Source organism: Eretmochelys imbricata, chromosome 21, assembly GCF_965152235.1.
Source record: "Eretmochelys imbricata isolate rEreImb1 chromosome 21, rEreImb1.hap1, whole genome shotgun sequence".
NCBI classification, from domain to species: Eukaryota; Metazoa; Chordata; order Testudines; family Cheloniidae; genus Eretmochelys; species Eretmochelys imbricata.
In genome coordinates, this window is record NC_135592.1 from 11246708 (window position 1) to 11262197 (window position 15490).

At 52.6% G+C, this 15490-nt stretch overlaps 1 protein-coding gene across 1 annotated transcript in view; it reads left to right on the plus strand.

Moving 5' to 3' along the window:
- The window catches only part of SCUBE3 (signal peptide, CUB domain and EGF like domain containing 3), a 94080-nt gene that overhangs the window by 25220 nt on the left and 53370 nt on the right, over positions 1-15490 (plus strand). The window contains exon 4 of the mRNA XM_077839412.1: positions 8735-8869. Within this exon, the coding sequence (XP_077695538.1) occupies positions 8735-8869 (135 nt within the window). The remainder of the gene's footprint in view (positions 1-8734; positions 8870-15490) is intronic.

Here is a 15490-nt window from a genome sequence, read left to right on the forward strand (position 1 = left end):
CCTTGCTCAGCCCTGCCCAGCCGCATTCTAACAGCATCCCTGATTTCTCAACTGTGGTCTATCCTCAGCTCTGCGGCCTAGAATCCAGTGTGTTAGAAACCAACACAAAAATGTATGTTGGGGGCAGAGCATCTTTTTTTTTTTTTTTTTAAACCAGTTTTTGTTGTGTCTGGATGCAGCAGTAAGAACGGCAGCAACAGCTGGGAACCTTCAGAGACTCATCAGAGTTCTTTAAACACTGACATATCATCAGTGAAATGCTGACTCCCGCCCACCGCCCCTGCCCCTGGACCTCGTGCTGAAAGATCGTAATCTCCCAGTTACGTATTTCAGACATGTTATTCGGGAAAATTGCTGACAGGAGGGATAGCCAGCCCCGGATCTCATCCCTGTGGTGGTATCTGTGAGCACGGAGCTCCCCGGGGGCTCCAAAATGGCAGCACCTAGCGATCAGTCCCTGCTTGGCCTGGGGTGGTTATTCCCCACGTAGGTGACAGTGGTGTCCTAAGGCTGTTCCTTATTCTGTGGCGGCACCCCAGGAGTGCGGATCTCCTCATGCCAGGAGAGAAGATCTGTGCTTCCCCGCTGCCCTGCCCCAGCCCTGGAATCCTCGGAGGGGCCATGGGGTCCAGCACAAAGGGGTCTGAGATGCAGGGACAGAGCGCGAGCCATCACGCAAGCAGAGGCTCCCTGCCATAGGGGCTCTCTGGGGTGGGTGGAGAGCAGGGCAGATGTCGCCCTGCACCAGGCTATGCAGCTACAAATAATGCTCATAGCCTCCTTCATCCTCGTGTGGCTGCATGCCAGGCAAGCGCTAGCTGGGTTCGTCCTCAGCCACCCCCTCTGCAAGGCTGGTTGCCTTTACAGGTGGAGAAACCGGGGCACAGGGGGCAGGGGGGTCACAGTGATGTGCATGGTCACACAAGCAGCCAGTGGCAGAGTTGGGGGTAGACTCCAGGAGATCAGCCAGCCAACCAGCTCAGTCTCGGGGGGAGAGGGGAGCCCATCACACTGGGTCACCATGTGAGATGGTCTGTGTCTGGGAATAGCCTCCTGAACCCTGCTTCGGAGGCTGAGGAAGCTTGGTTGCTGTGTAGCGAGTGCTGAGTTGCGGGAGAGAAGCATGAGGAGTCAGGAGGGCGGCAAAGGAGCAGAAGTTCCCCACGTCAGCATGCACACACACCTGCACAGCCCTGGGTTTTGAGAGCTGCAGACCCCAGCTGCCAGGAGTGCATCTGTGTCCGTGGGGGAAACCAACATGAGCTGCCTCCCCCAGTGGCCCTGCTGGCATGTGGGTGTGTGTCTGGCAGGGACATTCTGCTCTTCCCCTGCTACCCGAGAAGGGACCAGCCTTCCTCGGATGCAGGAGCCCCAGCTGCCCGTTCCCTTGGCTTGTGCTTGAAGGTCAGCCCTGCACCTGCCAAAATAGATGAGTTAATAGCAAATACAGCAGGGATGTTAACCAGCAACCAGGGTGGGTAAATAATCCCCGGGCCAAGACAAACCCTGCATCTGCCTACAAAGAGGTCGCACATCCTGTCCCCTATTGTGATTAGCACTGCCTCAACGGAACTAGCAGGCCAGCTACCCTCCTGTAGCATCAGCACCCCTTCCTCCGTTGGCACCCTCTGTGGTCGCGGCGGGTGGGGGAGAATAGCACAGTGGCTATTAGCACCCGGGGGGAGGGGGGGTAGAGAAGCCAAGGAGATGGAGCAATTTACAGTCCCTCTCGCATCAGATCTCCGCGGAAGAGGTGGAAGTGGCCCCGTGCTGATTTCACTCTCGTTAGCGCCTGCAGCGGGGTCGGTAGTGAGCTCATCGCTGGGGGTTTATGCACACATACGTTTCGCATTAAGCCTCATCACCGGGATCGTGCCGTCCTCCCCGTTAATAGCGAGCCCGAGATTTACACAGCTGGAACCAGAGGCGGGAGGGGTGGCCCTGCCTTCCTTTCCCAGGAGATGAAGAGCCCAAGGAAAGAAAGCAGTGGACGTCATGTGTTTACAAAGGTCCTGGCTCCAGCGGGAGGGCCGGAATTCCACAGGATGGGTGAGAAGAGGCTGTCTGCAGGAACTGGGAGCCACTGGTGCTGAAGGGTAGCTGGCTTTAGTAGACCTTGGCCAACAACAATCAAAGCATGGGGAAGGGGGATTATTTCACTGTTCTTCCCCACCCCTGTGAGTGTCCAGCTTTATCTTGATTCCTCCCAGTCAGGTGCCTCAGCCCAGGAGCTGGGTGCTAGGTAATGGGGACAGGATGAGGTGGGAAGCTGAGATCCTGCCTTCTCGTGCTGCTTGGGGTCTATGGGGCAGCGACCAATGCTGTAAGTGTGCCCCCTATGCGAGCCTCACCCATTCTCTCTCATGTGCACTGAATGTTTGGTTTTTTGGACGAGAGTTGTGGGAAGCAGTATAGCCCCGGGGACAGGGAGGAGTTTATCAGACAGAAAAAGCCCACTTCTTCCTCGCATGGATCTCTCTGCCTTGTCCCTGCGGCTCACCCAGGGACCATTGCTCTTTGCTTGCCCAGTGACGTTCCCTTCCCACTCACAGGGGTCTGTCACTCTGATCAACTTCCCTGCTTCTTACATTTCGCGCCGTTTTTCCTTGGTTGGGAGACCCCCGCCAGCCAGGACAAATTCTTGTTCCCCTTGTATCAAACAAGCTCTCCCCAAAGTTTTCTTGGGCACCATCTCTGGTGGCTCTTCGCTCTAAAGCAACAGCGGCCTTCTTGGTGGCATGGAGAACCTGCTTCCAGCCAGTCTCCACCTCCTGTGAAATGGCAGCCAAGGTCAGGGTTAGACCAGTGATTGGCACTACTCACTGCTCTTGATTTACAGATGCTAGCTGTCCTCCCAGGAGGAAGGCCACATTTCACAGAGAGGGTGTGGGTAAACCAAAGTAATTAAGTGACTTGTCTATGCGGGATTCCTATCTTGAGACTCCTGACCTATCTGATTATTCCTCTCTTAGACCAGTGGGCAGTTCCAGGCAACCAGCTGTCATTAGCTTTAGGAATGCAACTGCTGGAAAATAACCCTAGGTTGCACGTCTAAAGGCGTCTTTTGGGCTAGGTTATCAGTGGGTACAGGTGCTGTAGCTATGCCAGTTTACCCCAGCTGACGGTCTGGCCCTTTATCCGTGGCGCTCAAAGGAGGGTAGGTCTCCATTATCCCCATTTCACAGGCAAGTAAACTGAGGCTGTGTCTTCACTGGAAAAAATAAAAAGTGGTGTTCTTTCCATCTAGAGAGTTTTCCTGGTGTAAAATCCTAGTGGAGACAAGGCACAGATAGTTATTACCTAAAGCTGGCTAGTTAAGATCAAACCTATACCCCACACCTGGGGTTTACCTTGTCTAGCTGCATCCAGGTGAAAACTCCTGTGCCTTTTTTGGCAGTGAAGACCTAACCTAAGGCACAGAGAGGCCCAGTGACTTGCTTAGGGTGTTGCAGTGAGTCAGTGGCAGAAATGGAAATAGAACCCAGGTGTCCTGACTCCCAGCCCCATGCCCTGTACGCTGGACCATGCATGGATCACACCTGCAGCATGGGGCACAAGGCCCTTGGCTTCAGCACGACATCTTCAGTGCTGTGGGGAGGGCGTGTGTGACAACGAGGGTGGGATCTGAGTAGCAGGCAGAGCCCGGGATTGCTCCTACCATCCAATGAAGTGAGCTGTAGCTCAAGAAAGCTCATGCTCAAATAAATTGGTTAGTCTCTAAGGTGCCACAAGTACTCCTTTTCTTCTAGGACTTGTAGAGGATTGTCTGCAACTTAGACGTTATTAAAAAAAAATTCTGCCATGCAACCCCCGCTCCCCACCCCAAGATCCCAAATGACCTTTTGAACCAGGATAGGAATTCAAGCCCTCGTCCCGCCACAGCGGCCTTTTGGCTTCTGGCTGTCGCCCTTGCATTTAATAAACCAGGCATTAGGGGCTGCAGAGCCTCATTTCAGCCCTTGGGTTTGAGCCGGTGCCTTGTCGTTCCTGTGCTGAGTTTGAAGGAGAAGTCGCAGGACGCTAAGCTCCTGTTATAAGTGAGGGATTTGAAGGGAGTTATTGGCCTGTATGGAACATGGCTCAGCTGGGACAAAAACTCAAGCTAAGGAGACAAACCTCCTGCCACGGAACGGGGGGTCCCTTTTCTGTCTTGCTACCGGCTTTCCAAGCTGGCTACTGCCGAAAAACTGGCTGGAGCTAGCTTGGTCTGTGAAACAGTGAGGGCAAAGAAAATTTCCATGAGGAAAATTCTGATGTGGGGGTACAAATCCAAATGCCTTTTCTGAGGTGATGTGGTCTTTTATTTTTCTCTCTGGCTTTTATTCTTGCTCAGTCCCCGGGTCGAGCCACCTTGAGCTGTAATCTGGGTTACATTTGCTAAGCTAAGCAAGGTTAAGCTGGGGAAGTGCATGGCTGGGTGACGTCCCTGAAACACCTGGGTGGGAATGTTGTCCCAGACCGTGGGTGTCAGAGCTGAGCCATCATCCTAGCGGCGGGAGGCGCTGGTCTGGACTCTGAGTTGAATCTGAGTGGTGTGAAGGGGCCAGAAGGCAGCTGTATCAGCCCATCTGAGAATTCCCCTGGTATAGGGGAGCTCCTCCCTGGCCCTGGCCTGTGTAACTCCACACCCAGGTCTGGGGTGGAAGACTGCGGGGAGCATGCCAGGAGTGGGTGATGCTCAGCTGGTGCATAGTCCCTCAGGGACAGCTGGCCTAGGTTGGAACAGGGACTCAGGAGAGTGCAGGTGTGCCTGGAGAATTGTAACTGGTTCTCTTTGCTCAGCAAAGAAATGGGGTTGCTGCCTTTTGGGTTAAGTGTACAACTGAGGTACAGGTCCCTGTGTTCAGGGCAGATCTCCTGGCCCTTTTTCTAAAGGTAGAGATGCTAGCCACCATATCCTGGGTAAATCCCAACTTGGGGGTTTATGTTCTGCTGAGTTAAATTTCCCCTGTAGTTTCAATTCACTCTGGTCAGAAGCTGTTGGATTCCATCCCAGAGGTGGCTGCACTGCAGTGGTGGGTGAAGGGCCTCCTGCATCTCCTTCATGGGGTGCTGGAAGGATGAGCAGAGAAGTTGTTTGGGATCCTTGGATGAAAGCCAAGCATTTGTGTATTCTCTCTTCTCATCTCTTTCTCAAAATCAGTGTACCTGTGCCCTTTCAGCGAGAGACACCACCCCGTAGCGATAGGCCAAATGAAGAGCAAACCCCTGAAGATGGGGAGGAAAGTTACTAGCACTGGCCGTAGCTCTGGACTGCGTGCTGTTTTCAGGAAATAGCGAGTCCTGAGAATGCCATGGGATGCTACTCTGTAGGAAGCCCTTCCAGGGGGCAGCCTTGCCCTCCTGCTTCTCTTAGCCATTCATGACCGTCCCATGGGGGTTTTCCCCCTGGGTTCCATTCGGAGAAGCAAGTGATTGTGCCTGGCGCCTGCCAGCAAGGATTGCACAAAGGGTGCTGTTTGAGCGTGAGAGCCTTGCATGTGCAGGTAAGGGTGGGACGTCACACGGTGTGGCTGTGTACCTGGTGGCTCTCAGCAGGGCCAGCTCTCGGTGTTCTGCCAGCTGGAGCGTAAAACATTTTCGCAACCGCCACAGCCCAGAGTGGCTGCCAGCCAATTAGGGGAGGAAAGGGGTGTGGGGGAGCAGCACAGCGCTGTGACGCGCCCCCTGGCAGTTGTCACTCAGGCTGACCAGTCGCCCTGCTCACCTGCCCTGCGTCTCAGCATGAGTGTGTGCCTATGTGTGTCTCTGTGTAAGAGTGTGTGTGTCCTCAAATATCTGTGTGTGTGTCCAGCTGTCTCTGTAGGTGTGCATATATTTGACTTGGCATGAGAGGGTACATGTGTGCACACATGTGTCTGTCTGTAAGAGGCCATGTGTGGACTTTGTGCATCCTTGTGTATGGGGGACCGTGTGTGTATTTTAATTAGCGTCTCAGACATTTGCTCAGGTTTTCAGGCCTGATCTGGAATTCCTTCACTCCACACGCTGTCATCAACCTGCTAGTCCAGCTTTTCCGGAGTCCGCTCCACAGCCCCACTGCTGATGTCCGAGGGGCTCAGCTCTCCTCTTAGCTGCTGGGTTTGAAACGCTTGAGTTCACAGGAGGTTTTCTTTGGCACCGGGCCTCTCGCCTCTCATCCTGCTGCTTTCCCTGCACGTTTGGAGGGGAGAGGTCTGGTCGTATTTCTCCTCCGCTCTTCACGGCTTTCTAGAATAGGGTCCAGGGCAGGAAAAATCCCTGGATGGAGAAGCCGCATCATCCCACAGATCTAAGTGTTTCAGGCCAAGGTGGTAAAAGGGGATCTTCAACTCTGTGATCTCACTGCAGACCAGTCCAGCACCCAGTGCAAGCCCCTGCCATAAGCTGGCCTGGTGCCTGAGAGAGAAAACAAGCTGAGAATTCTGTCCCCAGAACTACGTATTTGTAGGAGCCGGGAGATGCTGGAATCACTCATCCATAGGCAGACCTACTAGTCTGTTAGGTTCAGAATGACGTGGTGAGCTCTCAGACATCCCAGGATTCCCCTCTGACAAAGCAATGGCGTGTTGATTTTGGGTAGGCAAGGGGCCTCTTTCTGCTAAGCCTGGTTCATTTTGCTACCTTCTTCTGCTCACCCCACTAGTCTGTTTTGTCGACCTGTCGCATCCTGTCTGACACCTAGATTGGGGTGACCTCGGGCGAGTCCCTGTATCCCTCTGTGCCCGGGTTCCCCATCAGTACAATGAGCATAACAGCCCTGCCTTACCTCACAGGGCGTGGGAGGAGAAGTATATCTAAGATTGTGAAAGCACTCAGATATTAAGGTAAGGGAAACCAGATAAGCACATAAGGTAGACAGTGAGTTCTCTGGGACAGGAATTGTCCTCTTTGTGACTCTTCTGTACAGAGCCCACCGCAATGGGGCCCTCGTCTTTGACTGGTGTTTATAGGTACTGTCGCAGCGCAGACAAATGATGATGGGAATCCTCTCTATCTGGAGCTGGTCCCATTGCCATCTTTCCCCTAAAGGACTGTATTCTTGTCGCTAGGAAGTGGATGAGTGAGTGCATCTCCGAGGCATGGCTTGCAGTCTTCTATCCAGCCAGCCTTCATTTTTAACCCCAGGCTAGATCTTTGGTCCTCACCGTCAGGCCATGTGGCCTGAAGAACATCTGTGTGGCTCATTCAGAAGCGCAGTTCTTCACCTGCCCATTGTGTTTGTGTACTTGTGCCCGTATCAGAGGCAGCTGGGTTCATGTCCCATCCCCAGCGGCTGCCATTGTTGTCTGGGTAATAATTCGCTGGGATCGTGGCGGTCCGACAAACTTGTGGGCTGTCGTGAGGACAGGCTGAGATGCTGAACACTGTCACGGGGTGTCAGTGGGAACCGTGGGGCTAACTGCCCTGGTTCAGCTTGAACAACCTCACCCATGGTTCGCAATGAGTTGGAGTGCGGGGTGGGATCTCAGTCGAGGTCATGGTGGTCAGATGTCCAGTTCACAAGCTCAGCATCATAGGGGGCGCTCACCAGACCTCTGTTAGTCATTGCAGGGGAGTGTGTGTTTGTGTGTGTGTGTAAAACTTCCACACTCTCTGCTCATGCTGTACTTGTGCTGGGGGCACTAGGAGACTCTGTTCTCCAGAGGGCAGTTAGGAAAGCAGTTCAGCTCTTGACCAGGGTATGGAGCAAGGGAGGCTGGAGCTCCTCTTCCAGCCAGGCTGATGCTAAGCCAGTCACGCTCCATGAGCAAACAGCCTTTGGGCTTCATTTTATTAAACCAAAATAGGCAAGAGGGCAGCAGCCAGATGAGGCTGCTGGGGATTTGAGTCTCTTCAGAATTAATTCTCCAAGCAAGCACTAAGCTGAGGTTTCTCTGCTCCAAGTAACAAACGTCTGGCATTTTCAGGCCTGTTAAAGGGCCAGAGAAGTTGGCTGGGCAGCGTTTCGGCCCAGATGTTCAAACCCAGTACCTAAAGTGAGGCTCCAGGGTGCATATTCAGGCAGTGGCTGTGAATAAGTGGCATGGCTCTTCAGAAGTGCTGAGCACCCAGCAGGCATGTCAGGTACAGGAAGAGGCTTCCCAGGGATCTAGCAGACAAAAACCTGGCCACTTACATATTCACAGAGGAAGGGAATTGAGTTTCGGAGCCAGTGTAGTGTCGTGCAGCTAGAACAGGGACCTGAAAGTCAGGACTCCTGGTGGTTCTTCCACGTCTGCCACAGACTTCCTGTGTGACCTTGGATAAATCACGTCCTCGCTCCGTGCCTCAGTTTACCCATGTATAGAGTAGGGATTATACCTGCTAGAGGAGTTGTAAAGCTTAATTAACCCTACTATTAATATACATAGTGCCTGTTCCACAGTGTTTTACACAAGAGGGTAAGTACCCCACCCCCATTTGTATAGAGGGGTCAGTCAAGGAACAGAGAGAGGAAGTGACATATTCAAGTCTCCACAGTGTGTCAGTGGCAGAGGCAGGAACAGAACCCAGGTGTCCTGTTTCCCAGCCCAGTGCCCTAGCCACTGAGAAATGCTGCCCCCCATGTAACCACTATGTGCCTCAGTTTCTCCATTAATAATACTGAGATGGCTTTCAGCCATTTGTCTAAAGCACTGTCAGGTCCCGCTGCAAGCGCCTGTGGGACTCCCTAGCACAGTGTGGTACTCTGGTGTACTCGTGCTTAGACGGAGGGTGAATGCGTGGTGGTGGTGAACGTCGCACTCATTCCCTCTCTCGCTTGCCCTGGCAGATCTGGATGAATGCTCGGAGGGGAACGGCGGCTGCCAGCAGACCTGTGTCAACATGATGGGGAGCTATGAATGCCACTGCCGGGACGGCTTCTTCCTGAGTGACAACCAGCACACCTGTATCCAGCGCCCGGAAGGTTGGTCTTTAACGGCTCTCACTCTCAGCCCAGTCACAGAGCGCCTCTCCCTACCTCCAGCATCTCCTTTACGGACTGCAGTGGGCAAGGAGGATGGGCAATCGCTTGGACGCTGGCGGTGTCTCAGGCTAGAGAGGAGCCATGATCTATAGGCCTTGTCTATGCTTGGGAGTACAACTTCCAGCACAGCTGCACCAGCGCAAAGCCCTGCTGTCGATGGGCAAAGCCACCCTTTGCCCCCTATGGAGCTACCTCGGTGGCTGGCCATTAATTGGGAATTGGCCCTGATTCCAACGATGTAGACAGGGTCTTAGCCACGATGACTCTCGCTCATGTGCAAAGAGTTGAACCAATCCCTAGCGCAGGGCTGGGACTGACCCCTTTGCACATCAGCCGGGACTATGGGGTCCAGTCTCCGCCTTCTGAGGCCCACAGCAGGAATCGGCTATTGGGGCCGGGTGAGCATCCATCGCTTGTAATGGTGGAGGTCGGATATTGGCGAGTCTTGGTCTTCCCATCAAGCTGTGTGTGTCCTAGCCCTGGCAGAGAGTTCTTTACCCACATTGTGGCAAAAGTCATGTTTTGAGCAGCTCCTATCCACTGCTTGTACATTTTGCATTAGCCTGCCAGGTTGGGGAAACCCACCTCTCGGCATCACAGGGTTAAAGCACCATCAGCTATCCTTAAACACAGGACTTACTGGTTGTGCCCTCTGTCTAATCAATGGTGCCGGAACAATGTTAACAGTGGGCGTGCCGAAGGCAGAAACCATGTCCTTGGGTGGTTGTTACTACTTCAAGCCAGGGGGTATGGCAGCACCCCTAGTTCCAGCACCTGTGTATCTAATTTACTTTATCTGGGGATTTATCCTATGCCCATCACCATGGTATCTGGCATCATACCAAGGCATCTGCCTCCTTTATGGCTTGCATTCTTCCACCACTGGTGAAAAGGGTAGGGGAACGGTTGTCATACCAGGTCAGCGGGTGGAACAGCTGTTGCAGCCGAACATTCTAGACACTTAATAGAGTAAGACACCTGTCATGATGTGCCATAGCAGACATTGAGCATGGCCAGTTCGGTTTACACCCGTGGGGCAGTTGTTCCCAGCAGCAGCCTTGGTGGGCGCATGGGCTGCTGCGTTTGGATGCTGGCTGTTGGGAAAGTTTTTGGTGGAGGGTCTGGAGTCACTTGCTAACGAAACTAGATCAGCTCTTTGATCCATGAATCAAAGCCCTTTCAGGCCCCTTAATAAGGCACCTGAAACAATAATACCAAACGGAGGACGTTAATCCATATCCAGGATGTTTTATTAAAGGAAAAGGTACCAAAAAACTGCATGCCAATCCACAGGACTCGTCTTTGCTTGCCAGTACTTGTATTGATCCTGCTGTCTCATTGTCGGTTCTAATTCCCTATTGTTCGAAGTAACCTCTTAGGTATGCTGGAGCATAGGGGGGGTTTGTTTCAGTGGGTTTTGTTTTTTCTGCTTGGCAAGCATCCGTTTTGGTTTGCTCTTTGTTTCTCTGCTTCCCTGGCTGCAGAAGCCCACGTAGCAGCTTTTATCCTTTGAGTTGCCATGTGAATTTCACCCGCCTGGTGCCAGATTCCGAAAGAGCCATGTGGTTTAGTGGATTGAGCCGGGACCTCCTGAGTTCTGATCCTGGCTCTGACACGGTGAGAACTGAGCATTAGGAGTCGGGAGTTGCTTTTCTATCTCTTCCTCTGCGGCTCACGGTGTGAACGTGGGTGAGTCCCTTCCCCGCTGCACCCGTTTAAAAGGGGGATGATGCAGGTGTACTTCTCAGGGGAGCGATGAGGATTATTTAAGGCTGGGAATGTGCTATTGTAACCCGCCATTCAATGTTAGGCGTCCCCTTCTGTGCCCAGTCCAGAGAAGAAATTCGTGCTTTACGGTGCCCAGCTGCAGGACTGGCCCTTTAACTCAAGCTCTAGAGGCTCATGCTCTCGCTCTTGTGATTCCCCTTGTAACCAGCATGGAGGTTGAGACGCTATTTACCATACTAGGCGTTTCCCTTCTTCAACCCAGAGAGCCCCTTCTGGGCAGAGGCCACCTATGTGGGGAGGAAGTTTAGCGGCTGTGGGCTGGATCTGGCCACAGTGCCAGCCTCCTGTTGAAAGTGTCTGAGCCTGGCCAAGTTCGTGCAGACCGAAGACCCTCCTTTTGCTGCAAGAGCTATTGCGGAGATTGACTGGTTGGGGGGCTCCACGCCCTGGCGATACACATCACTGCTGAGTATCAGAGGGGTACCTGTGTTAGTCTGTATCCACAAAAACAACGAGGAGTCCAGTAGCACCTTAAAGGCTAACAGATTTATTTGGACATAAGCTTTTGTGGGTAAAAAGCCACTTCTTCAGATGCAAGGAGTGAAAGTCACAGATACAAGCAGAAATATACTGGCACGTGAAGAGAAGGGAGTCCCCTTACAAGTGGAGAACCAATGATAACAAGGTCAGTTCAGTCGGGGTGGATGTGGTCCACTCCCAATAATTGATGAGGTGGTGTCAATACCAAAGAGGGAAAATGGCTTTTGTAGTGAGCCAGCCACTCCCAGTCCCTATTCAAGCCCAAATTAATGGGGTTAAGTTTGCAAATGAATTGTAGCTCTGCAGTTTCTCTTTGGAGTCTGTTTTTGAAGTTTTTTTGCTAAGGATGGCTACTTTTAAATCTGTTATTGAATGTCCAGGGAGATAAAGTGTTCTCCTACTGGCTTTTATATGTTACCATTCCTGATTTGTGTCCATTTATTCTTTTACATAGAGACTGTCTGGTTTGGCTAGTTTACATGGCAGAGGCGCATTGCTGGCACATATCACATTCATAGATGTGCAGGTGAATGAGCCTCTGCTGGTGTGGCTGATGTGGTTGGGTCCTACAATGGTGTCGCTAGAGTAGATATGTGGACAGAGTTGGCATCGGGCTTTGTTGCAAGGATAGGTTCCTGGGTTAGTGGTTCTGTTGTGTAGTGTGTGGTTGCTGGTGAGTATTTGCTTCAGGTTGGGGGGGCTGTCTGTAAGCGAGGACTGGCCTGCCTCCCAAGGTCTGTGAGAGTGAAGGATTGTTTTCCAGGATAGGTTGTAGATTGTTGATGATGTGCTGAAGAAGTTTTAGCTGGGAGCTCTACATGATGGCCAGTGGTGTTCTGTTATTTTCCTTGTTGGGCTTGTCCTGTAGTAGGTGACTTCTGGGTACCCGTCTCACTCTGTCAATCTGTTTCCTCACTTCCCCAGGTGGATATTGTAGTTTTAAGAATGCTTGATAAAGATCTTGTGGGTGTTTTGCCTCTGTCTGAGGGATTGGAGCAAATGTGGTTGTATCTTAGGGCTTGGCTGTGGACAATGGATCATGTGATGTGTCCTAGATGGAAGCTGGAGGTATGTAAGTAAGAATAGCAGTCAGTAGGTTTCCGGTATAGGGTGGTGTTAATGTGACCATCGCTTATTTGCACTGTAGTGTCCAGGAAGTGGATCTCTTGTGTGGACCGGTCCAGGCCGAGCTTGATGGTGGGGTGGAAATTGTTGAATTCCAGGTAGAATTCTTCAAGGGCCTTCTTCCCGTGAGTCCATATGATGAAGATGTCCTCAATGTAGCGCACGTAGAGGGGCGACGTGGGAAGGAGGGTGGAGTGAACCTGCCCAGAGTTCTCCAGCCCTACAGGAACCTTTCCACTGGACTCGTTCCCTTCCCTCCGTTGTCTTTTCCGTCTCTTCCTCTCTCTTCCTTCTCTGCTTCTCATTCTCTCCCTTCTGCTCCAGTATGCTGCTCTCCACCCTCCTCTTGCTTGGGTTCACCTATCCTCACTGTTTCTGCTGCTCTTCTTTCTGCTGGACTCGCTCTCTTCTCACTTGACAGCTGGACTCCCCATGGCCGGGCTGGGTCCAGCATAGGAAGCTGTTTGGGGGAGTACTATGTGGTGGGCTGAGCCAGCACTGATTCAAAGAGGCCAGTTTGAGATGCCTGTGGCCTGATTTATTTTTTTATTTTTAGCAGAGGTGCTAAGCGCCTGCCACGCCCGTTAGCTTCAGTTAGAGCTGTGGACGCTCAGGGTTTCTGAAAGCGAGATCCGCAGTGTGCTTAATGTGGGACAGCCCATACATGGAGGTGCCTCAAATCATTGACCACTGGGTGACAGCTCCGCGGGCCACTGCACAGGAGCCTCTGGGTATATCGTTGGCGGGGCGTGGGTGGGTGGTGCTGTTGACTCATTTGGGGAGACTGCAGCCTCCTGCTGCAGCATTGGTGTCCAGCATGGACGGCAGCTGGGGGCTCCCACCCACAGGCAGGGGGAGGTCACTGCAGTCAATCCCAGCCACCAGCAGAGGGGAGAATCAGGAAAGGCCAAATTCTGGGACTGCTGTCTCTCTCAGCTGGACTGAACCACAGTGTGATAACCTGTGAGATGACGAGTTACAGTTCTGTTGTCCCTTGGCCCGAGCGCTTAGCCAATATTCAAGGCCCTTGACAGGTTGTAGGAAGAGAAATGGATCATCTGAATCTGGTATTTGTTTGGTGTAATCCTGTTGCTTTACTGAGAAGGCACGCTAAGTCCTGGTTCCCTGAATGCAGCACAGACCAGCAACAGCGAGCCGTTTCCTTGCTCGCAATTCTCAAGCCTGCCTCACCGGCCAGTCCTGTGCCCCAAGAAGTTCTGTATCTGCTCCCTCTCAGGGCCATGCTCATGACTGCTTCTCTGGCTTTCTGCCTCGCACACCCACACAAACAGCTGCAACCAATCAATGCCCTCACCTCCTGCATCTGTAATTAGTAATGCAGAGGAGTAATGCAAGCCCTTGCCTTCTGCCCCAAACAAATCAACCCTCAGATTGGGCCCCCTGCCCCTTGACTTATGTTGATCTCTGGTTTTCTTGCCATCTCTACACTTGCTGAGCTTCTTTCGAATGGGTGGAAAATACCCAGCAACAACTCACAGCTTGAGCACAACGCTTGAGGTCTGAGTTAAATCATCATTAAAGCTGCCCTCCCCCATCTGCCTCTTTCAGTAATTGGATTTACCTTTATTATCAGCCAGAGTTGCGTGTCTATAGATAAATGGTTTAAGGAGCAGGAAACATTGGCTAAAAGCGGGGGGATTACTCGGTTGGCAGGAAGCAGAAGGCAAGTGGGAAGTGCAGGAACAGGCAGGTGTGAGGTTTCTGTGGCTGATCCAGAAGGAATCCTGCATTCCTGGCAAAGCTGCGCTCCTCAGAACCCTAATCCCGCTCTGGCGACGGAGGTGCAGAAGGAATGATTAAGAAACCTGGGAAGGCGGTCTGTGCACTACAGGATCAGAACTGGCCGTTCAGTCCGCTCTCCTGCCTCCAAGTATGGGCAATTCCAGGCGATTCAGTGAACAGAGAGGAAAAGCCCATAATGCACCTGGTCAGTTGGACAATGCAGACAGTGGGGAGGAGCGGGAAGAGACCATCCTGACTTTCTATGGGTGATCAATCGGTGTCCCTGCAGCATGAGTTTGATCGTCTCTTTTTAAAAGCTGCTATTTCCTCGGCAACTAGAGGGTGGTAGCAAGGGAAGCCTTGAAGCTGAGGCTGTGGCCGGGGTGTGCCTGCAGATTTAGGAAAACCAGAACCGAGACACAATAAATGCATCTTATGCAGCGAGTGAGTTCTAGGGTGGGGGGTCCTTTGCCGAGAGGGAAACGTGCTTAGGGGAGGGAGAAGGGTGATGAGGTGTGAGCTTCAAAGAAGGGATAATGGTCAGTAAATTGACAGCCTGCATGGGGCCCTGCTGGTGTACGCAAGCGCAGAGCTGGGCCTGCTGCATTTCAGCGTGGCATGCAGGATGCCAGGGGAGGGGCATGGCTGTGAGCTGGAGGATGGATAGCTCAGTGCTGGCGTGAAGGTCCCTTGCCTGCGTTCCCCATGGGCATGTCTTGCACAGCGGTGGACAAGGGGCCTGGTTACAGCACGGCATAAAGGAGGGGTGCAAGTGGAGCAGAAAGTGGGGCTCAACTGGGAGAGACTTGGTCAGAGAGAGTCTCTGGGAGAATCTCTGTGTGGGAGACTCCTGCGCAGAGGTGTGAGACGATGCTGTTCAAAAACGGGGTCCCTGCTGTGAGACCAAGGCATTGATGGGACACAGGTGGCGGATCGGGAGGTGAAGCAGGGCAGCTCACACTTGCTCTTCTAGTGGGAATGTGCAGTGTGGCTCCCAAGAGGCACCTGTTGCCAAAGGGGATGCCAGTTACCTGTCCTGACTTCTACCATGGCTCTGCACAGAAGGGCTGCCAGAGTCTTCTGTTAATAACTTCTCCACAGTACTGTGGCTATAGTAACTTACATTCTCTATAGTGCCAAGCATTTTACAGGCCAGATGCAGGGGAATTGCTGCTTACCCCCTGGACGCGCAGGCGAGAAGCCGGGATGGAAGGCAGGAGCTGTCTAACAGTTCAACATGATGCTTTAGGGGAGCAAGTGGAGAAGAATCCTACTCCCAGGTGAAATTGCCAGCTGCAGCTCTCCTAACCTGGAGCTGGGCCAGCACACCAGAACAAAAATCCTCCTGCTCTCACATGAAATCCTCGGGCATATTTAATGACGGCACATGTCCTGAAGATGCACCATCCTTGGGCATTGCATCAG